Consider the following 22,863-nt stretch of genomic DNA (forward strand, 5'->3'; position numbering starts at 1 on the left):
CTCTCTCTCTCTCTCTCTCTCTCTCTCTCTCTCTCTCTCTCTCTCTCTCTCTCTCTCTCTCTCTCTCTCTCTTCCTCTGCCCCTCTCCTACTCATGCATGTACTCTCTCTCAAGAAAAAGAAAACTGCAATGAGCTATCACCTCATACCAGTTAGAATGGCTAAAATTAACAACACAGGAGACAACAGGTGTTGGGGAAAATATGGAGACAGGGGAACCCTCTCACACTGTTGGTGGGGATGCAAACTGGTGCAGTCACTCTGGAAAATAGTATGGAGATACCTCAAAAAGCTAAAAATAGAACTACCCCTATGATCCAGAAATTGCACTACCAGGTATTTACCCAAAGGATATAAAAGTCCTGATTTGAAGGGGCACATGCACCCCAATGTTTACAGCAGCCTACTAACAATAGACAAATTATGAAAAGAGCCCAAAAGCCCATGGGCTCATGAATGGATAAAGATGTGAAATATTAATGTATATATACTGTGGAGTAATGGACTATTATTTGGCCATCAAAAAGAATGAAATTTTGCCATTTGCAATGACCTGGATAGAGCTAGAGTATAATTATGTTAAGCAAAATAAGTCAGTCAGAGAAAGAAAAATACTTTAGGATTTGACTCCTCTGTGGAATTTAAGAAACAAAACATGGAGGAAAACAGAGACACACCAAGAAACAGATCCTTAACTCCAGAAAACAAACTGAGGGTTACTGAAGGGGAGCTGAGTAGGGGGATGGGTTAAAAAAGTGATGGGGATTAAGGAGGGCACTTGCTGTGATGAGCATTACGTGTTGTGTGTTAAGTGATGAATCACTAAATCCTACACCAGAACTAAATTACACTGTATGTTAACTAATTTAAATAAAAACTTGAAGAAAAAAAGACAAAACAATCCAATTATTGGCTGACTGGTTGTTTTCATTTCCAGCTCAAATTGTGCTGAAATCTTATTTAAAATACAAAAAGGTTCAGATACTAGTTAAAATTTACTTTTGCTATCACAGCAAATAATGGAAAAGTGTTCTGGAAACGAGAAAGTTATTTTGCATACAAATGCTTAAAAATTGACTAGATGCTTTTAGTTTTTTTCAAGGCCCTGCTTGAAGGAATTGGTTTTCATTTTTATATACCCTTATTATTGGAAAAACAATAGTATCATTGATTCCCTTGCAAAAAGTAACATTTTTAATAAATTAACACTTAATGCTAATCAATGTTTTTGTTAACACATGAATTAATGTTCTTGGTAATACAGTATAGATTGTTGATTATTTTTTAAAAAGCCAATTCCAACTTAATACACTCTTCTGTATTACATACGTAAGTGGAAAATTGAGTTGCATCCAGAGAGACAAGACTTTGCCGTAACATTCATACTTCAGGTATGACAAGATGCTAGCCTACACTTGAGACCCTTGGGCAGCCTGAATTAAAAAGCATTATCCTTCTGTGCTTCTGACAGAGGAAGTAATTTGGGGCATATAAAAGCAGTGCTGTTAAGTGGCCAGATGGTGTGTTAATAAAGCAGCAAAGTATTTTCATTGTTAAAAAGTAAGCTTGACAACATGAATAGATAATCACTTACAGGAAGTGAATTCTCAGATAAGAGTAATTGCTTAAGTTTTTCAAAGTGATATAAATAAAAAGATAATAAAGCCATTTGAAAAGTTGATAAGGTTATCACACTATCAATGACAGCAACTCAAAAAGATATCCATGAAATGGCAAAAAGTGTCAAGTTATAGTACCCTAAAAACAGGTAGAAATATCCAATTAAAATAAATACAGTGAATAGTCAAAAACTCCAAAGAGCCGAGGTGTCCCTCAATAGGAGAATGGATGGTGATACAGTCATACAATGGAATATTACTCAGCAACAAAAAATAGGAATGTTATGCTTTGTGGAAGAAGCCTTACACTGAAGAGTACCTACAGTATGTTCTGGTTATATGAAGTTCTAGAACAGGCAAAACTAGCCTGTGGTGGAAGATAATCAGAATAATAATTTCCTACTACGGGGTGAGAGTGGGGATTTGCTGGGAAGGGACAGACGAGAACTTCCTGGATGTTGGTCATGTTCTGTGTCTGTACCAAATGTATACTTTTGTTGGAACTCATTGAATGGTGTACTTAAGTCTTGTACAATGAAATACATAAATTTTACCTCAAAAGAAAAAAAATGGGGCACCTGGTGGCTCAGTCAGTTAAGTGTCTGACTCTTGATTTCGGCTCAGGTCATGATCTCACAATTGTGGGATCAAACCCTGCATTGGGCTCTGCACTGAACTCCACATGGAGCCTGCTTGGGATTCTCTCTCCCCCCCCCCACCCCCATCCCTCCCCTACTCTATTTCTTTCTTTCTCAAAATAAATAAATAAGCATTAAAAAAAATAAAAGAAAAACAAACAAAAACAACTTAAGTTAATATGCATGCTGAAGTGTTTGGGGGAAATTATATCCATATCTGCAACTTCCGTTGAAAGGTATAAAAAGGATGAGTTGGAGGATGGATGGATGGAGAGATGGATAAACATGTGATAAGGCAGCAAGATAATAAACTGTTAGTTGCAGGATCCAGGAGGGGGCAGTTATGTAGGTACTTACTCTAAAATCCTGTCAACTTTTCTCTGTGTTTAAACACTTTCAAATAAAATAATTGAAAAATGCTTTATGTTCCTTACCAACGCCTGGAGTTCTTAACAATCACTCCATTATCTATTGAGAATGTATCTGTTGGCAATCCAGCTATATTCCAGGCTCTAATTTTTACTGGATCACCCAGAGTCTTACTCAGTGAGAACTCCTCTGAACACGGAATTCTTTTCTTCTGTAAGAAAGAAACAAATATCTAATGTTTCCCTTCATTTTTTTGGTTGAAATATTTTTTAAATTATTGATTTGTCATTAAATATTATTTGACAACTCTAAAAAATAGAAAAAGCTGAAAGTTGGACAAAAACATTTTACTGCTTTAACAAGAAGCAAAGAACAAGACCCTGTGCTTTCAGCTATTTTCTCCTTTCTTCATCCTTATTACCGTCTTTTTCTCCACAATACTGCACACATGCTTTGAACGTTCAAAAAGAAACTTGTGAAATACGAAACCATTACCTTGCATAACATACTCCAATCTTCTATGCATGTTTGTCGGAAGCCTGAAGTGAAAGCACCAAGGTAGGCTATCGCCCCTGCTGATACTAGGACATCACCAGTCAAGTTTTCATATGTCACCTGCAGGTCATCTGCAGCTTGAGACCATCTGTGAGATGCACCGAAGGCAAATCAGTCTCAGCACAGAGAATGATGGAAGACAGGATGTGAAAGGGTAAGGGGGTTCCTAGTCCAAACCCTATGACAAAAAGCCATGAAATGTTGGACTCTTGCTTAGATCTACAAGATGAGGAGGCTGGGTCCCTTCTAGCTCTGACAGTTCTATAAGCCATATCTATGCAGTATGAATGACAATCCACCTTTCATTATTCATTATTAGATTATTAGGCATTTCTTACAGGACTTGACCCTTCAGAATAAGCAAGAACAAAAACAAAAACACGCCAGCATTTTGTCTAATTGAATTTTCTCCGGGATGATTTGGTCTAGAGACCCTGTTATTTGTTTCAGTATTTACTGTCTGTAAAACACAAAAGTATTTGTGATTCATTACCAAAATTTACCTTTAAGTTGTATACTATTGTTGAGATATACTATTGTTTAAGTGGCATACTATTGTTAAGGTTGATTTTTTTCCATTTTATGAAGCCTTTCCAATAAAAAAGTGCATTTCAAAACCACCTACTCTGCACTACAAATCACTATCAGAGGCCTATCACCTTAGCACACTATTCATTCAACACATAGAATTAGTAAGTGAGATAGTTGGCTGGTCAGTACGAATAAGTAGATTAGAATAAAGCTAACTGGTTTGGTTAGATCAATCCAGTTATATCTTCTTTGAAATAAATTTTAAGAAAGTAAGCCATATGTCTACCACAAACATATTATGAAAAAGTTTGAACACACATAAGATTGGAAGAATTATACAGTGGTGACCCACATACTCACCACTTAGATTAAAGATTATCATTTGCCTTATTTTGCTAATTAAAAAAAAAGCATTTGGGAAGAAGTTGCATACATCATTCTTGACTTTAATATTCTGTTCGGAGAAGCCTGGCCAAGTGCCTTGTAGAATGCCCCACATTCTAAACTAGCCATTTAAAAATCAGTAATCATAATAAATACCCAAAGAAAGTAACATGTTCATGCCTCACTTTCTTAAGTATTGTCAAGGTGAGCAGAAATCTGACCTTGATTTTTCTCCACCCAGTCCTCCAATTAGTTTTGAGGCTCTTTCAAGTTTCTTAGCACAGAGTTCCACCTGATCTTCTAAACGAGACTTTTCCTCAGTTTTCTCATTAAATGTTCTTTGTAAATTTTCCAAATGATGTTCTACTTCTGCCAGTTCTGCTCTCTTCTGATTCAAAAGCTCCATGGTCTCAGCTAGGGACTTCTGAGCTTCTGCTAAGCGGGCCTTCTTAGGAGCCACTACCTGTTTGGGAACAACATATGTAGCTAGGATGTGCACTGTGTAAAACTGACACTTGAATGACTCTTTATAGATATTACCGGTTAAAAGTTGATTATTATTAGAAACACATTTGTTACTTATAATGATGATGCAAAATAAGCATTTTTGTCTTAAATGTCACATATTTTTTACCCAAATAAACTAAAATATATTTATATATCATACAAAACATATAAATCATTCTGAACTAGCAAATGATCATCTCTAAAAGAGATGAATTATTCTGGACTAACAAAATGTTAGAATATGTAGCAAAAACAGTACAATATGCAGTGAAATGTCTCAAAAGAATGAGAAGTTGCCATTCAACTGTTGCCAAAAACACAGAAAACACATGTAACAGAGATAAATATTTAAAATACATGAATATGCGTGTGTGTGTGTGGCATTTTTAAATCTGTGGCCTTTTTCCCAGGTGGCAGAGGCATATATTTGCCTTGGAGGGATTAAGGCTATTATAATGGTACAAAGAGAAAGAAAGCCTTGATGTTCAGTTTTACTACCAAAACTAACTTTTCCTCAACAAATTTTGAAAAGCCACACTTCATTGAGAGAAAGGGGATTTTCTAAAGTTATCTTATTATGCTCATTAGTATATCAAAAATGGGTTTTGGCCAACTTGATCATGGAGTGTATTTTAAACCATGGGGAGAAAGAATCTAGAAGATGACCAAAGAGAATATATGCCAGTTTGAAAGAAGGAAGATCTAAACCTTCTGGTTCATTGCCATGAACAAAGGTGATGGCCAAGAGGGAGGGAGGAGGCATGGATCAGACACCAAGTGTCCTGTTTTCTCTCCTCTGGGCTGAAATCCTGGAATGTGTTAAATATATAAAAAGAAAGCAGGAAGCTCCACTTTCTACTTCTGACTTCAGAGATCTTCCTGAGTATCTCCCTTCAGCCCTTCCCTAACAACATGGGACCGTTGGATCTAACTGAAATGGCAGTGTAGACGGAGAGACTGAATGCCTTGGCATCTCTGCCTTATTCCACATGCCTTGGGAGACGGGTGGGAATGAGCTAGGGTGAGAGCTCAAAACTGGCAATGGAGACCTCTCCCCAAGATGTTCAGTGGAAGAATATCCCAGATAAAATTATTTTTTTTCCCTTGGCAAGTCTACTCCCCTGAAACTAACAGCCGAAATCCCTGCCTCTCCACAGGCACATGTATCTTATTAGGAATAGGTTTCCAAATTGTGACAGCCTCACCATTTATTCTATACTCTGAGGTTATTCTAAACACATGCTACCACGTATTTTTCTGTGCCACTTTTTTTTTTTTGTCATTTTCTATTTCCCTCAGTAGAATTCTGCACACTACAGAGGGTAAGGCCAGTGTTTCCCTGGCGCTTTGCTATCCAAAGTTACAAAGTGCTTTTAACCAATCTCCATAAAATGTTCCCTATCAATGCAGGCCACTGCTTCAGCACAACTTTCCATGCTCTACCTCTTAACTTTACTGGACCTTACTTCTGACCCTTTGAATCAACTTTTTAATCTGCGGCTTTGCCCTTGATGTTTTGGTTTTTCTTTGCTCCTGAAACTCTAATTCTTTTAATGCCCTCAGTCTATAGCTATAGGTCAATCTGGCCATTACTCTCTGTTCCCACAGCACTGCCGCTCCCACTTGCCCTGCCCAGATTATGTCACACCCAACTATTCTCCTCATCTACCAGGTACTCAACATTTGATGTCTGTGCTGCGGCCAGACAAATTCTTACTGATGTCATTTCCGGAAATTTCTTAACTTGTCAAGATAGGCATAGATTTTAATTTCTGAGACTGTTTCAAGAGAAAATGAGTGTGCTGATCCTCAAAATACCTTTGCAACTCTGTCATATACTTCCATAGCCATGATCCACTTACACAGACCCTCAGCTGCAGAAGAAGCTTTCGCGATCTTAGAAGGGTCAAACTCAGGGTTTGTTAGGTACTCGCCACGTATCTTCTGCATGACAGTCACCTATACGACAAGCATTTAGCTCTTAAAATTTCAACATGTATCATACAATCATAGGATGAAAAAATAATCATGCATCGCAAAAATTATGTAAGAAAGTTATGTTGTCTTTAGAAAACAAAGTCAAGTATTGTAGCAGAAACACAAGCCATTTGTGAGCAAAATATGCAAGTTTACAGGCACCGAGGCAAGATGTTTCTACCAAAAAAAATTAAAACTTTTGGAGATTGGGAAAATATATGAAAAAAGAGAAATGAATAATTAGACTTTAGTAAATAAGTACAAGTTTGGATGGAAAGTGCACTATACCTTTTTATCTCCTGTACACTTGGGTTTCAGATTAAACTATTCTAAGACAGAATTGTTTTGTGTTAATAATACACTAATATAGTAATTTATTAAATGACTTTCAGTGGTCTGAAGGAGTGGTTTTATGCATTATGAGAATTCATAATAAAGTCAATAATTCATTATTTTAATCCCAAATATGGACCATCCTCTTACATTTTCTATAACATTACATAATGTTAAAGATCTTATACATCTTGGCAAAGTTATATTTCTATTTTAAAAATCAATGAAACTCACTGGAATGTTGTCCTTGTCATATTCTCTCAAATCTCTTAAGAAATTCATATCTCCCAGAAGCTTTTTGCTGGGTGCCCAATAATCTAATACCTATAAATAAAATTTATGGAAACCTATTACATGTACAATTAAAGATGCTCAATTTTCTCCTTGAAGTTTAAGCTCTATTATCCAGAGAAACCATACCATTTCAAAATATCAACTTACACTTCTTTGGAAATAAAGAGACTTCTCTCCCCAAAAACATATTGAACATATCACTTAAAAATATGAACATAGACATTAAATTTATTCTAAAAAATCAAACATTGAAAGCATAAATGAGGCAATCATTTATCTTTAGGAAATGTTAGAAAAGCAACTAGCATAAATGCCCTCAGAATTTCATATAAAACTGTATTTTTATTATTTCCAGTTTTATTTTATTTATTTACTCATGATTCTTTCAAACCAGAAAAGTAGCACTATAGACCCATAGTCTGTGTCCTCTCCCATCAAAATTCATATTTTGAAACCTATGAATATGTGATGGTATTTGGAGGTGGGATTATGGGGAGGTGATACGGTCATGAATGGGTTGAGGGTCCTTACGGAAGAAACCTCAGAGAGCTCCCTCCTACTTCTGCCATGTGAGAAGAAGGCCATCATCTATAAAGCAGCAAGCGGGCCCTCTACCAGACACTGAATCTACTGGAGCCTTGATCTCAGAATTCCCAGCCTATGAACTATGAGAAATAAATATAAGCTACCCCAGTGTACAGTAATTAGTAGCAGCAGCAGCCCAAGTGGACTGAGACAGGTAGCAAATATTTTTCTTATAGACAACCACCTCACCCACCTAGGCTCCCCAAGTGAGATACAGAAGAGAAAGAAGAAAAAGATTACACATCACTCTGCCAGTTACAGGATAAAGCATGTGGTACTTGCGCTAGCAAAGATGTCAAATAAGTAGCTCAACATCCTTTATCCTAGTTCCAGAAGCCTGATAGCTAGGGTGTGTTTGTGTATAAATGAAAGTGACTGGGTAAGGTAAGAGCCTATTTACTTTCTTTATTATGTGTGTGCATGCGCGCACACACACACCCCTATTCCCCAATTCAGGAATTGAAACCTAGGTACTATAAAAGCCTGGAAAGAAAGTAAGTCCATAGATTTAGTTTAGGATGGACGCTATCCTTTCCTTTTTGAGGGATGTAGTCTTGAATAATAATCATAATAACAACAGCTAACATATGGGGCGCCTGAGTGGCTCTGCTGGTTAAGTGTCTGACTTCGGCTCAGGTCATGATCTCACAGTTTGTGAGTTCAAGCCCTGTATTGGGCTCTGTGCTGACAGCTCAGAGCCTGGAGCCTACTTCGGATTCTGTGTCTTCCTCTCTTTCTGCCCCTCCTGTGCTCACAACTCTGTCTCTCTCAAAAATAAAGACATTAAAAAATTATTTAAAACAGCTAACATTTATTGTAAACTTATTGTTTATAAGGCTTTATACATAAGAACTTTATATGTATTATCTATCAATATGTATAATCTATATGTATCTATCTATATGTATAATGTAATCCTCACATTAACTTTGTGAGGTAGATGCTGTAATAATCCTCCAGAGTTCCACAGAGGTCAAGTATCTCGCCCAAGATCACACGGCTTACAGGACAGGATTTCTGAAGACAGACATTCTGGCTGTAGAACACATGTGTTGAACAACTTCACTATATTGCTAAACCCAGCAGAATATTTTGAATGTTCAGAAATAACACCTATGTGGTTATATAGAACACTCCTGAGAATCTTAGCTGGAAAAACCTCACAAATCTCAGTGTTCATTTAATCCCACCCCACGATAGCACGTAATCCTGCACAGACAGAAAAAGAAATAGAAGCAATTGGAAGCACATGCTTCTGGATGCTATACTGCCTTAGCTTTACCCTGGAGTCCATGTAGATAGTGTTTTCCATACTTTATTGGGAATCCATTCAATCTGGAAACAGGGTTTCTTCCCTGAAATGGATACTGATGACATTTAATTCGATAATAATGACTGAAGTGTTATGTATAATCATGAATATGATTTAAATTTGTGTCTAGTTATTACCTTGCCTCCAGTTCCTGAAGGATCTGAAATTTTTTCTGGTTTTATATCTTTCATGACACAAATAGCAGCCATAACTAGTTTAACACCAGACGGAGGATTCTTCATTGATTTCACAATTGTAATGTCAGCTGGCTAAATTGAAAGAGAACAGAGTATCTTCAGAATAGTTTATTTTTAAATAAGAAAAATTTTAAAAAATGCTGGAAAATAACATCAATTATGGTGGAAATTAATTGGTTTCCAATATTTTCCAATTTGAAATTGTAAATAGTTTTGGCTTTGCATAATTATGATTGAATTAATAAAAGAGAATTTAAATTTAGCACAGATTAAGACCAATTATTCTCAAATGTTTGGGAGTTCACAGATCCTCATGAGATGATCATGGCACCTAGGAACCCTCCAGAAATATTTTTGCACATATACAAAAAAATCTGCATACAATCATATAACAAGCATATACACTGAACCCAGGTTAAGAACCCTAATTTAGATGAAGACTTAATTCTATATTTGCTTATATATTAGTTTTACCAAAAAACTGAAAGTAGAGGTAGGCCCTAATTTAAACTTATTTCTAAAAAGGCATATATTGTTATGACAGACACAACAGATTCATATACATATCATCCCCTCCAATATCCTTCTGACATTCTTTGCAATTGCTGGAAAGTTAACCACTATCTATATCTTAGTTCCTCATAAACCAGAGTTGTGGGTGGTCATTGGGTTCAGCCGTAGATCACCTGAATGATACCAGAGCTCTGACTAAATAAACGGGGCGATGCGCAGGGTGTTAGGCACCTTGTTTGCTGATAGAGATTACAGTGAAGGCTCTTCAGGCTTCTGACTCAGAGGGATTGTTCCTCTGGTAAACCATTTCAGTGTGGCTTTGTGAGTCATTCCTGGCAGCTCAGCCTGGGATCTCTTTCTTCAGCTCTTTCAATACTTGTGTAATCCACTTATCAAATTCCCTAAAGAATCCTTGTCTGCTTGTGTTAAATACAGTTCTCTTCTCTGTAACTGAAACCTAATGCATATAACCTGAGACCAGGAATAGTACAAGGCAACGGACTCTTAGTGAAAGGGGGACCTAATATCAATGACCTTTAACTGGTTAGATTTGAAGGCATCAAGAATCCCGAGTTTTGGAGGATGGACTGCTAAGGGTCCTGGCACACAGTGATAAAGTTACTTCAATTAATGCTCATGGTCTTCTAGAATGAAGTGCCACTTAAAACAAGGCTTTGCCAGAATGAGTGGCTGTTATGATAAATGTCTAAGGAGAGAAGGAAGAAAGATCATGGGGTAGCATGTGGCTTTTAAATGTGTCAGAGAGCAGGGGCGCCTGGGCAGCTCAGTTGGTTAAGCGTCTGACTTCAGCTCAGGTCATGATCTTGCGGTTCCCGGGTTCGAGCCCCACCCTTCAATCTCTGCGCTGACGGTTCGAGCCTGGAGCCTTCTTCAGATTCTGTTTCCTTCTCTCTCTGCCCCTCCCCTGCTTGTGCATTTCTCTCTTTCTCAAAAATAAATAAACATTAAAAAAAATAAATGTGCCAGAGAGTAGACAGGAAGCAAACAATAAGCTCAGAGTTTTCATTTCGTAGCTCACAGCAAAATGAAGACACTAGGAAGTTTCTATAAATGCTCTAAAATAATTGTATGCCTTCCACCTAGAAGGCTGACTTAACTGAAAATCAGAGTTTGCTCCCGTGAGATGCTGAATTACCCAGAGGTTGAGCTCACTGTCTTGTCAGGAACCTTATATGGAAGTGAGTAGGATGAGCAAAGAGGTAAGGAATGGGGTCTGAATATCCTGAACCACCTTGCTACACTGTCAACAGAGGCTGTCTCTCCTGCCGTTTGGTGATGGTGCCCTGGTCTTGCCCAAAGACTGTAAAAAGTCATATACAATGCAGAGTAATGCAGACAGCTGCCATCCACACTGCATGGGAAATAATCTTTAAGTTTTCTGAACAGGCACATCGGGAGGCTGTAGAAAGGTAGCTCCATACTCTATTTAACATATGCCTCCTGGTCCACGTACAGAACTGCTTCGGCCTCTTGGAGACCGTTTGTTCCATTCCCACTGGAATGCCCTGAATGAAAATTATAAATAACATAGGAACAGCAAAAATATGTCAAAAACAATGACATATTAGGAATGGTTAAGAGGCAAGTTCTATTTGACTGGACAAAAACAATATACCACCGCTAGGAGGAACAGAGCCACCCCTAGGGTAATGGTCACCTGTACCTAGTTTGTCGATGACACGCAAGGTAGCGAATTCGGACACTTGCCTTGAGTGTATCCAGGGCAGACAGAGCTGCTTCCAAGGCTGGAATAGCCTCAGCCAGGTCACTCTCACACTCATTTTTCAGAGCTTGGGCTTCTTCAGCCTTGCCACTGGCTATCTCTTCATCTAATTTCACAAACTTTCTTTTTGCTTCCACTTGTGCAGACTCGATCTCGATAACCTAAAGAAAGAAAACAATAAGGACAATTCCTCCATCGTCCTAAAGGGAAAAGAATGCTTGGGGATTAGGGAATCTAATACATCATGTTGAAGGGCAGAGGTCCCAGGGTAAAATGAGGAGACACACACATACATGGGCCCTAACTGGGTAACGGGCTTCCTGCTTCCTTTCAAAATCAACAGAACTCACGTGGGACTCCAGGAGATAGCCAGTCAGCAGAAGAGGGTAAGGCCCCTAAGATCTAGTAGTGCAATGGCAAAATACTAAGGCATATTATCAAGGCTAATTTTACACATTTCAATTGTGATCTGACATCAATTTTTAAAAACTCAGGATAGGGGCACCTGGGTGGCTCAGTCGGTGAAGCATCCGACTTCGGCTCAGGTCATGATCTTGTGGTTTTGAGTTCAAGCCCTGCATCGAGCTCTGTGCTGACAGCTCAGAGCCTGGAGCCTGCTTTGGATTCTGTCTCTCCCTCTCTCTCTGCCCCTCCTCCACTCACACTCTGTGTCTCAAAAAATAAACATTAAAAATAAATAAAAATGAAAAACTCAGGATACTCTACCTGCATCATGTGTGCATTTTCAATTTTAGCTTCCTCCAATTTAGGCTGTAATTGGACAAGCTCCATTTTCATTTCTCCAACCTAAACAGATAATTTGTCATTAGGTTTTCATAGCTACAAGCCCTTCAGAAGCTAACCACAAAAAAAAAAAAAAAAAAAAAGAAGAAGAAGAAGATAAAAAGAAACAGAAAGCAGAAGCTAACCACAAAAAAATTGAAACAAAAAGCGTATCGTAAGGCATTAGGGCCAGAAAACCTTAACTTTTTCTTCCACTCATTTATATGATAAACAAAGCCACAAAGGGTATTAGCCAGTTTTCTTTACAAAAGACTTTACCTTCCTCATGTATACAACAGAGCAGTGAGAGAATGCAGCTGTCATGGAAGAAATGCAGATAGAAAAAAGGCAGCAGGGTGGGGTGTCCTGATTAGATGATGCATGGTGCACCAGGATCACTCAGACCTGTACTGCCCACACTGAACTCATGCTAGTATTGCTAGCACTTGACCTTTAAAATAAATCTTACACTTAATAAAATCCTATATTACAATAAAAAAGGCAACCCAGATTTCTTGTATTCTCTCCAAATGGCAAAATATTAAGAATCAAACAGGATGTATTTGAGTCTGTGTGGTCTGGGAAACTCGGTGAATTTCTCTAAAACTCACTTTAACTCGTTTGTACAGTGGGCATCCTTAGTGTCTACCTCATGGAGTGGTTAGGAGGAATTAATGAAGGAATGTGTGTGAGGCACAGAACAGGATGCCTGGCGCATAATGTATTCTGGATAAATTGTAACTCTTTGTTACTTATGAGTTCTTATATTTCCCAGTAAAAAATTATAATTCTATATTACCACTGTGAGCCGCTCATCAAATTTACCTGAGACTCCGCAAAAGCTAACTTGTCAAGCCCATTCACATATCGCTGTTTTGCTTCCATGACAGCTTGTCGCCTCTTAGTCAAAAGCTGTCGAAATGAGGCAATTAGTTCAAGGTAAGAAGTAGCAGTAACATAGTTATGCCGTCCTAACTCCTGCAAGAACCTAAGAGAGACAGACAACATAGCTTACTCCAAAGTAATGAGTTGCACAAGGTAAGAAGTGCATTCAACAAAGCAACAATAAACCTATAAGACAAAAGTTAATTTCATTTAGGAGATGCTGAGTACTTAAACTTTGTAACATTCTAAGAATTCTACACATAAAATGCCCTAATTTCTTGTCTTAAAAATATCAAATAGCCATGATGTGTTTAAAAAGCACAAGTTACCAAAGATGGGTATCAAAGGTGAACAGGAGCAAGAAAGATACAGGTCTTTTTATATGTTTCATAAGGTCAGAGGATCTAACACTGTAAGGGACTCAAGATATCATGTAAGGTAGGAAAGTGTCACAGGGATAGGATAGCAAGGATGAGTCATCATTCCTTGCACAAAGTGTGTCACTTAGGCTGAGTGGGGTATGGCCAGAAGTATAAGACTACGACACATACACATGGAAACAATGAAAACAACATTGTTTCATGGCAAGAACACAGAGTAGAGCCCATGGCTTGGTGCAACTGTCCAATTCAACCACCATGCCAAGGAGCTGTATGATACACTATGAGCACTTGGTTTACATGCTTTTGAAATGAGGGTGTCAGAAGTGAAGAGAGGTAAATCAGATACTTTTGAGTTACCCACAGCCTACCATCCCCCTCTCCTTTTCTGAAAACTTCCATCCAGTGTCCTGTCAGCGAGGTTTGCTCTCTGAAACCTGCTATCTTAACCAGAGCTGATTAGACTAGGGTTGGGCACTGGACACAAACGAAGCTAATCATATTTTGGGATAAATTTAGAATAGGGAGCTAGAAACAGACAATCGGCCTGTCTATTGCTGGAATTGCAAAAAGTAAACTTGAGAATGAAGAGGCAGTTCCTTCCACATACAATGGGAAGTAGAAAATTCAGTCTGCCAAATACCATATGATCTCATTTATATATTTATATGTGGAACCTAAAAAAGAAAAACAAAAAAAGAAACAAAAAACTCACAGAATTGGAGAATAAATTGGTGGTTCCAGAAGCAGGGGGTAGGTGGGGGTGGGAGAAATGGGTGATGTGGTCAAAAGGTACAAACTTCCAATTACCAGGTTAATAAGTTCCAGGGATGTGATGTGCCCCATGGTAACTATAGTTAACAATACTGTATTGTGGTTTGAGACTTGCTAAAAGAGTCGATCTTACAAGTTCTCATCACAAGAAAAAAAAATGAGAATACTACTAAGCTTATTGTAGTAATCATTTCACATCATATACATATATCAAATCGGTAGGCTGTTCCTGTTAAATTTATATAATATTAATATATAAATATATTAATAATGTCAAAACTAGAGAAAAATCAAATAAACACCAAAACAAATAAATAAATAAAAGGAAATGCCGTCTGCAAAGAGAAAGCAGAAAAGAGAGCTGAAACAAGGATGAGAAACAGAGAAAAAGGATTTCTGGGTTTAGGATGACTTTCTAACTCTTGTTTCCAGTGCATCGTTGATCCAGCTGTATTCTTTCTCGTAAGCTTTGTGAGATACCCTTGTATCTTTATCATAAATTCTCCCTTTTTTCTTAACCTTGGATTAAGGCATTTTCCATTACTTGCAAACTGACATCTTAAATGATCAGAAATATTTAGAAGACATAGAAATCCTATTAAAATTTTGGGCTTTCACAAAAAGAAAAAGACATGTTAAAATACAAGGCATTATTGTCATTTTAAAATTTATTAATATTAACCTTTCTGAAAGATCCATAATGGTAGTGTGAAAGTGTTTGCAGATTGGAACTATCTCCCGTCTCTCATCCTCAGTAAGCTCCAGTGTTTCTAAGAATTTCACAGCTACAAGTTCAAGGGCATCTTCAGGCCATGGCTAAAAATAAGAAAAAGAAAAACTTAAGAAATTTAAGATGAGTAGTCCCACTCCAACTATGTAAATCTCTTCCTTGATGAGAAGAATTTGGGGTTGAGAAAATTAAAACTTTAATGGGGAAAATAGAATTAGGTGGACTGAGGTCACAACCAAATCTATGAACGAGCTTATAATTAAAGATAGCAAATATAAAGGAAGAATCAATGATGTTTTACGGATCAAGAATACGTTAACGCTGCTTTCCTAACTCTCCTATTCGGACATCTGGTAGACAGCCCAAAGTTAGTATGACAATGACAGAAGCTGCTAGTTGCCCACAATACCACCTAATATCTCTTTTTCCTTAGGACTCCAATTTTATTCTAGATGACCATAGGCTCAGCTAAAAGACCACATTGCCTAGATTCCCTTTCAATTCAGAGCAGATTAAGGCATATAAGCAGTTGTTGGGTGGAGACCTCAGGAAAGGCTTACATAGAACTGGTGTGTGTCCTTTTTTAAAAAGGTTTTTATTAAAATTCCAATTAGTTAACATATAATGTTAGCTTCAGGTGTACAATATAGTGATTTAACACTTCCATACAACACCTGGTACTCATCACAGTGCATTCTTTAATCCCTATCACCTATTTAACCCATACCTCCACCCACCTTTCCCCTCTAATACCCATCAATTTGTTCTCTATAATTAAGAGTCTGTTTCTTGGTTTGCCTTTTTCCCATGTTCTCCTTTGTTTCTTAAATTTCATAAGAATGAAATTGTATGGTATTTTTATCTTATTTCACTTAGCATAATACTCTAGCTCTATCATGTCATTGCAAATGGTAGATGTCATTCTATTTGATGGCTGAGTAATATTCCATTGTGTATATGCACCACACCTTCTTCATCCAATCATCAGTCAATAGATACTTGGGCTGCTTCCATACTTTGGCTATTGTTGATAACACTGCTGTGAACATTGGGGTGCATGCACCTCTTCGGATCAGTATTTTTGTATCCTTTGGGTAAATATCTAGTAGTACAATCACTGGATTGTAGGGTAGTTCTATTTCTACCTTTTGAGGAATCTCCATATTATTTTCCAGAGTGGCTGCACTTCTTTGCATTCCCACCAACAGTGAAAGAGAGTTTCCCTTCATTCACATCCTCATGAACACCTGTTGTTTCATGTGTTGTTAACTTTAACCATTCTGACAGGTGTGAAGTGTGTCATTTTTGTCCTTTCTATTATTCTAGTTCTTGCCTGGGACACAGATGTGGAAGGTGGAACTCCAGCAGCCACCTGAGACCATAAGATGAATTTGAGGGTAGAAACCACATGTTAAGGATAGTAAAGAAGAAAGAACCTTAGATTCTGATGACTTTGTCAAGCCATAAAAGCCCAGTCTTCTTACCCTCAGATTTTTTCTATGAGAGAAAAAAACTTATGTTTAATTTGGGTTTCTGTTACTAGCATTCCATAATTCCCATTATGACATCTAGAGCTGAACTTTTTATTTTCTTCCCCCAAATTTGCTTATTCTCCAGTCTTCCCAGTCTCAGTGAAATTATTCCTCTGCTTTTGGTGGAATATGCTACCTGTGCTCCTGTGTCTGGTCTTGGGACTTGCTATTCCAACTAGAACCCTCCTCATCTAGACCCCTGTGAGGTTCTCCTTCACATCTCCGCACAAAGTCCAACTTATTAGGAAGGTCTTCCCAGAGCACTCTTTGTAAAACGCCTTTCCTGCCCTCATTTCTCTCTTCCTGGTCCTGAGTTTTCTTCTTAGCACTTAAAAATACACGTTTGTTCATTGTCTGTGTCCCCTGGACACTAAAATGTAAAATCCATGAAAGCAAGGACTTTTCCTCATTGCCATTATCTTCAGTACCTAAGACAGCATCTGTCAAGGAGGAGTCCAAATATTATTCAATGAAATAATTTATGCTAAATGAACAATTAATCTTTACTTGCTCATTAGAGCTTTTTCCAAATTTCATTTAGGTTCAGCAAGATGCTTTCATGATTTTCCTTTGTATCAGACAATATTCATTTTAAGATCGATTTTTCTTAACATCTGGCCCTCCATTCTAGTGAAATTCAAATTTTTTGACCTGGCACTCAATTAGTAAACAAAAAGTTTTAAGCACACACTGCCAGTGTATGCAAATTTACTAGTAGATTGTATTCTTGTTGGACTAACATTTTTCAAAATTCAGAAGAGGCTTCTAAGGATTACTGAGATCAGTGAATTTTTGCAAATTGCCAGAGTAAGAGTGTCGTAGGAGTTATAGATCACTGAAAACATTACAAAGGTTTATCTTTGTGTTCTAGGTGCTTTGTTTTTAATTATTCTGCTAATCATGAAGGTTTAGTAACTATCTGTAGCAGTTAGAATATTTATGACCAAAGTGACAGAAACCAGTCTTACTGGGTCTTCAAAGTAGATCATTGTATATAATAAGAAGTCTAGAAGTACAGTACTTCCAGGCCTGCTTAATTTAGAAGCTCCATTGTATCAAGGAACCAGTTCTTTCCAGCCTTTTCCTCTACCATTCTCCATGCACTTTATTTTATCCTTGAGCTTGCCCCATCATGGCAGCAAGAGGACCGTGGCAGCTATGGACATTACATCCTCAAAAACCAAGTCTGAGAGACAGAGGAGGCCCTTTTCCTATCATGTAACTCTTATATTGAAAATACTAATCCCCAAAGCTTCCAAATAGACTTGAACTCAGAATCCATTGGCAAGGAGTAGGTCATGAATAGACTCATGTATAAACCAATCAATAGTAAGAGGCACTGAGAACACCAAAAATGACTTAGACTAGCCAAAAATCAATCCCTGTGATGCATGGCTACATGGAGGGTAATTTTCCAGACAAAATCAGAAATCCTACAGACAAGGATGGAGTGGGTAGAAAATGGCTATTGACAAAACTCCAGTAGTATCTTCCAGGCCACCGTAATCTAATATTGCAAGATATGATATACCCTGGGGATAAGATTTGTTGTTTAAACAGTCATGGGATGCCTGGATGGCTCAGTTGCTTAAGTGTCCCACTCTTGATTTCGGCTCAGGTCATGATCTTACTGTTTGTGTTCAAGCCCCACAGTGGGTTTTATGCTGACAGCATGGAGTCTGCTCGGGATTCTCTCTCTCCCTTTCTCTCTCTGCCCCTCCCCTGCTCATGCTTTCTCTCAAATAAATAAAAATTTTTTAAAAATCTTTTAAACAGTTGGTATAAATCCATATTTTAAACAGCTTTCTTAAATTTGTTCTAACCAATATCTTGTCAGATCTTAAGTAGTCACTGCTTTTGCCTCATGATGAGGCTGACACAGAGCTCAAGCGAGCTTATGCTGGTTTATGCCATTCTCTTACATCCACTTAGATCTTCATTATATTACATCTTCAATTTTTCAGTTTATCACAGGGATCCCTTAGGGCACCTTAGGGCACTATCTGTGACATATGGTCATCTGACTTACAAAACAGAGTACGGGTATCAGTGTTAATCTACATGTTTCACACAAAAATGAAGGAATATTCCAGTAATTCCTTCCTTTATCATCTGAATTTCTTTGGTGGCCCTGTAAGTACATACCCTACCTTGAGACTAAAGATCTAGCCAGGGCGCCTGGGTGCCTCAGTTGGTTAAGCATCTGTCTCTTGATTTTGGCTCAGGCCATGGTCTCATGCTTTGTGAGTTCAAGCCCCATGTCAGGCTCTGTGCTATTAGCTTGAGATTCTCTCTCCCCCTTTCTCTTAGTCCTCCCGCAACTTGCAGGGTCTCTCAAATATTAAAAAAAGAAAAAGAAAAAAGGAAAGAGATCTAGCCAAAAAGTCAATGCTGTCTTGAGCTATGTAACACATAGTGGTTCACACTCGCTTCCTGAGCCTCACGGACCCAGGCCCCAGATAACTCCGTTAGCCTCATTCTGACAGACCCTCTACCCCCACTGCTTCCCTGTAAAACCTCCATTCCTGTTACCCACATACACTCCCTTATCTGCAACTCCCAGTTCCCACTTAAAAAATATTTTCTCAACAACTATGAATCACTGTAATAGAATACAAAGTCTCATGGTTATGACAAAGACATCCAGAAAGTAGCAAACTGTCCTTATAAGATTCCATGAAAGAATAATCTGTGGTTGAACAGATTTTGGTTGGTTTTTGGCAAATTAATGGATATAATATGAAGATACAGTTTCCATAAATCAAAATTGTTTCACACAGCTTTAATTATTGTATAAACACTAAAACTTCCACTAGCTAAAACATATGTGCAGTCCTCAAAAGGTAAAAGCTAGTTAGGGCACCTGGGTGGCTCAGTCACTTAAGCATCCAACTTTGGCTCAGGTCATGATCTCTTGGTTTGTGGGTTTGAGCCCCACATTGGGCTCTGTGCTGACAGCTCAGAGCCTGGAGCCTGTTTGGGATTCTGTGTCTTCCTCTCTCTCTGCCCCTCCCCCATTTGTGCTCCATCTCTCTCAAAAAATGAATAAACATTAAAAAAATTTTTTTAAAGCAGGGAAGAACTAGTTTTGCAACTGATAAATAGGTAAAAGAAAATAAAATTAATAGCAGAAATTTATTTTTATTTATTTATTTTAATGTTTAAGAGACAGAGTACAAGTGGGGAAGTGGCAGAGAGAGAGAGACACACACACACACACACACACACACACACACACACAGAACCTCAGTCAGTCTCCAGCCTCTGGGCTGTTAGCACAAAGCCCAATGCAGGGCTTGAACCCACAAATCACGAGATCATGACCTGAGCCAAAGTTGGATGCTTAACAACTGAACCACCCAGGTGCCCAGAGAAATTTATTTTTATTTTTATTTTTTAAATTTTTCTTTCAACATTTATTTATTTTTGAGAGACAGAGAGACAGAGCGTGAGCAGGGGAGGGCACGAGGGAAGGAGACACAGAATCTGAAGCAGGCTCCAGGCTCTGAGCAGTCAGCCCAGAGCCTAATGCAGGACTCGAACCCACAAACTGCAAGATTATGACCTGAGTTGAAGTCGGACGCTTAACTTACTGAGCCACCCAGGTGCCCCGAGAAATTTATTTTTTAAAATAAATTATCCAGGGCGTGTGGGTGGCTCAGTCGGTTGAGGGTATGACTTCAGGTCAGGTCATGATCTCACAATTGATGAGTTTGAGCCCTGTGTCAGGCTCTGTGCTGACCACTCAGGGCCTGGAGACTGCTTTGGATTCTGTCTCCCTCTCTCTCTGCCCCTCTCCCACTCATGCTCTGTCTCTGTCTCAAAAATAAATACAAACATTAAAAATAAATAAATAAATAAAATAAATTACCCAGGGTGAATCTATAGTCCACAATCTTTTGGGCATAAAACAATTAAATAGAAGATACCATGAGCTACTATTCTCAACAGCATAAGGACTTCATGGTCTTATACAGCAGTGAAAACCTGTGAAGTGGCAGTCTTCATCATTTGCTATTGGCATGACTGAAATGGCCACTCAGTTGGTCTTCCTGTCTCTTGTTTTGCCCTGTTCCAAACCATCTGCCATATGGCCTCCAAGTGTTTGGATTTTTCCTTTAAAATATGTTAGCTAAATATATGTTAATGCTCCCACAATGTCTTTAGTACAAAATCAAATTCCTAGGCACATTCAAAAATTCCATTATAACTTGGCGCTCAAAGCTCCAGCTGAACTCCTCCTATCCTCATTGCCAGTCAGCTGTGCCAACATATATGCATTTGCCCAAATGAGACATGCCCGCCTCACTATTCTACGTTTGCACTTACTACACCCTTGTGACGGTTGGTTAGTTTTAAGTGTCAGTTTTACTATGGGCCACCAGGTGCCCATACATCTGGTCAAACATTACAGCAGATATTGCTATGAAATGTGCTTTAGGATAAGTTTAATATTTAAATTAATAGACTAAGTAAAGCAGACTGCCCTCCCTCATGTGAATGGGTCTCATCCAATCAATTGAAGGCCTGAAGAGAATAAAAATGCTGAACACTCCTACACTCCCAGAATAAGGGGAATTCCTCCTGCCTGACTGCCTTCAGTTTTTTCCTGCCTTTGGACTCCAGTGGAAACACTGGCTCTTCTTGGGTCTCAAGCCTGCTGACCTTCAGACTGGAACTTGTACACACCATTCGTTTTCTTGGGTCTCCAGCTTGCTGGCTGCAGATGTTCAAACTCGCCAGCCTCCATAATCATGTGAGCTAGTTACTTATAATAAATATATGTATAGAGATATAGATATCAATATCGTCAGATATAGATCTATTTATATATATTTTTACATATACATATGTACATGTGTGTGTGTGTGTGTGTGTAAAACATTCTCTTGGTTCCTAATACGTTCCTCCTCCATGTAATTCATTTTCATAGTTCAGAGATTCGTCGTCCTAATAAGTTCACCTTTGGCACCTTTTATGTAATTACGATGGCTCCTTTACCAACTGCCTTTTCTATCTTCCAGTCTAGAATGTGAACTCCTTGTGGGGATCATGTAGGCGTATCAGTCCCTGGCACCAAGCACAATGCCTGTCATCAGAGTAAGCGATCAAGAAACACATGCTGAATGTATATTAACAGAGCTTGAGTAAGATTTCAGAAAAGTTCTAAAAGATTTAGTTGCCCATCCACCCAACCCCCCGCCCCCAAATTACAAACCTGAAACCAGTCAATGGTACAGCAATTGATGAGGGATGGGAACTGTCTCAAGCGATTCCGAAAAGCATCTCCAATGGGGCTAAAGGCCACCACAACATGAAGATTATCTTTGCAGCGATTCACAAAGAATGCAAACAGGGCCAAGGGACTGAGCTCAGAGTGTTTACTGCCAGCCTGAGCTACAGGACGAACACCCTAGGGAAATAAAAACCTTGTAAACATAAACAGACAATCTGGTAATGAGATTAGTAGCTACTAGAATATTAAGAATTTTATTATTCCCCTTGTAAATATCTTTAAATTTCTTATATCAATAAAGTGACTTTGATATAGTTTGTACTTTTTCCAACTCCCTAACTCTATAATTTGAAAATAAATATCTGCTAAGAATTTAACTTATAAAAGTACTGACGAAAAGTTCACCATGATATATGTATAGGGCTATAATTCAACATTGCTTCTAAGAGGAAAAACCTAAACAACAAAAGCATCCCATTAAAAACATTATAAAACATTCCTATGTTGTAAATTTTATACAATTGTTAAATGAGGCACATTGATGAATGTGCTACGGCAAGATCAGCAAGATAAAGTGCAAAGAAAATAAATTATGCAACAGTGTGTGTAAAATCATCTTTAAGTTAAAAAATACATAGGGCATTTGTGAGCACATACATACCTTTTTATGAAAGTAATCACAGAAACTATTAATATTACTTTGGTGAGATGGACTTAAGGGGGAGTATGAGATGAAGGCTTTCACTTTTTGTTTTGGACATTTTTCTTGGTTTACATCATACTCTTTTTTTCATTTTGGACACTTTTATGCTGTTTGAATGCTCTAACTTTATTCTTAACAACATTTGTACATTTAAAAATGTTAACAGGGGTTGTCTGGTAATGAGATTATGGGTGACTTTTAACTTTCTTTATCTCTATATGAGATAGGCATCTTATAAGACATTGGGCATCATGGCTCCAAAACCAAATTTCTTGAATTCAAG

At 38.1% G+C, this 22,863-nt stretch overlaps 1 protein-coding gene across 1 annotated transcript in view; it reads right to left on the bottom strand.

Annotated features, from left to right (window-relative positions):
* DNAH12 (dynein axonemal heavy chain 12) overlaps window positions 1-22,863 on the bottom strand; it is a 169,930-nt gene that overhangs the window by 44,896 nt on the left and 102,171 nt on the right. The window contains exons 44-54 of the mRNA XM_029917884.1: window positions 21,860-22,054; window positions 15,062-15,195; window positions 13,166-13,328; window positions 12,284-12,364; window positions 11,542-11,718; window positions 9,241-9,372; window positions 7,147-7,236; window positions 6,421-6,561; window positions 4,317-4,558; window positions 3,121-3,268; window positions 2,691-2,836 (exon numbers count right to left, since the gene is read on the bottom strand). Of these exons, the coding sequence (XP_029773744.1) occupies window positions 2,691-2,836; window positions 3,121-3,268; window positions 4,317-4,558; window positions 6,421-6,561; window positions 7,147-7,236; window positions 9,241-9,372; window positions 11,542-11,718; window positions 12,284-12,364; window positions 13,166-13,328; window positions 15,062-15,195; window positions 21,860-22,054 (1,649 nt within the window). The remainder of the gene's footprint in view (window positions 1-2,690; window positions 2,837-3,120; window positions 3,269-4,316; window positions 4,559-6,420; window positions 6,562-7,146; window positions 7,237-9,240; window positions 9,373-11,541; window positions 11,719-12,283; window positions 12,365-13,165; window positions 13,329-15,061; window positions 15,196-21,859; window positions 22,055-22,863) is intronic.

The sequence above is a fragment of the Suricata suricatta genome, chromosome 12 (genome assembly GCF_006229205.1).
Source record: "Suricata suricatta isolate VVHF042 chromosome 12, meerkat_22Aug2017_6uvM2_HiC, whole genome shotgun sequence".
NCBI lineage: Eukaryota > Metazoa > Chordata > Mammalia > Carnivora > Herpestidae > Suricata > Suricata suricatta.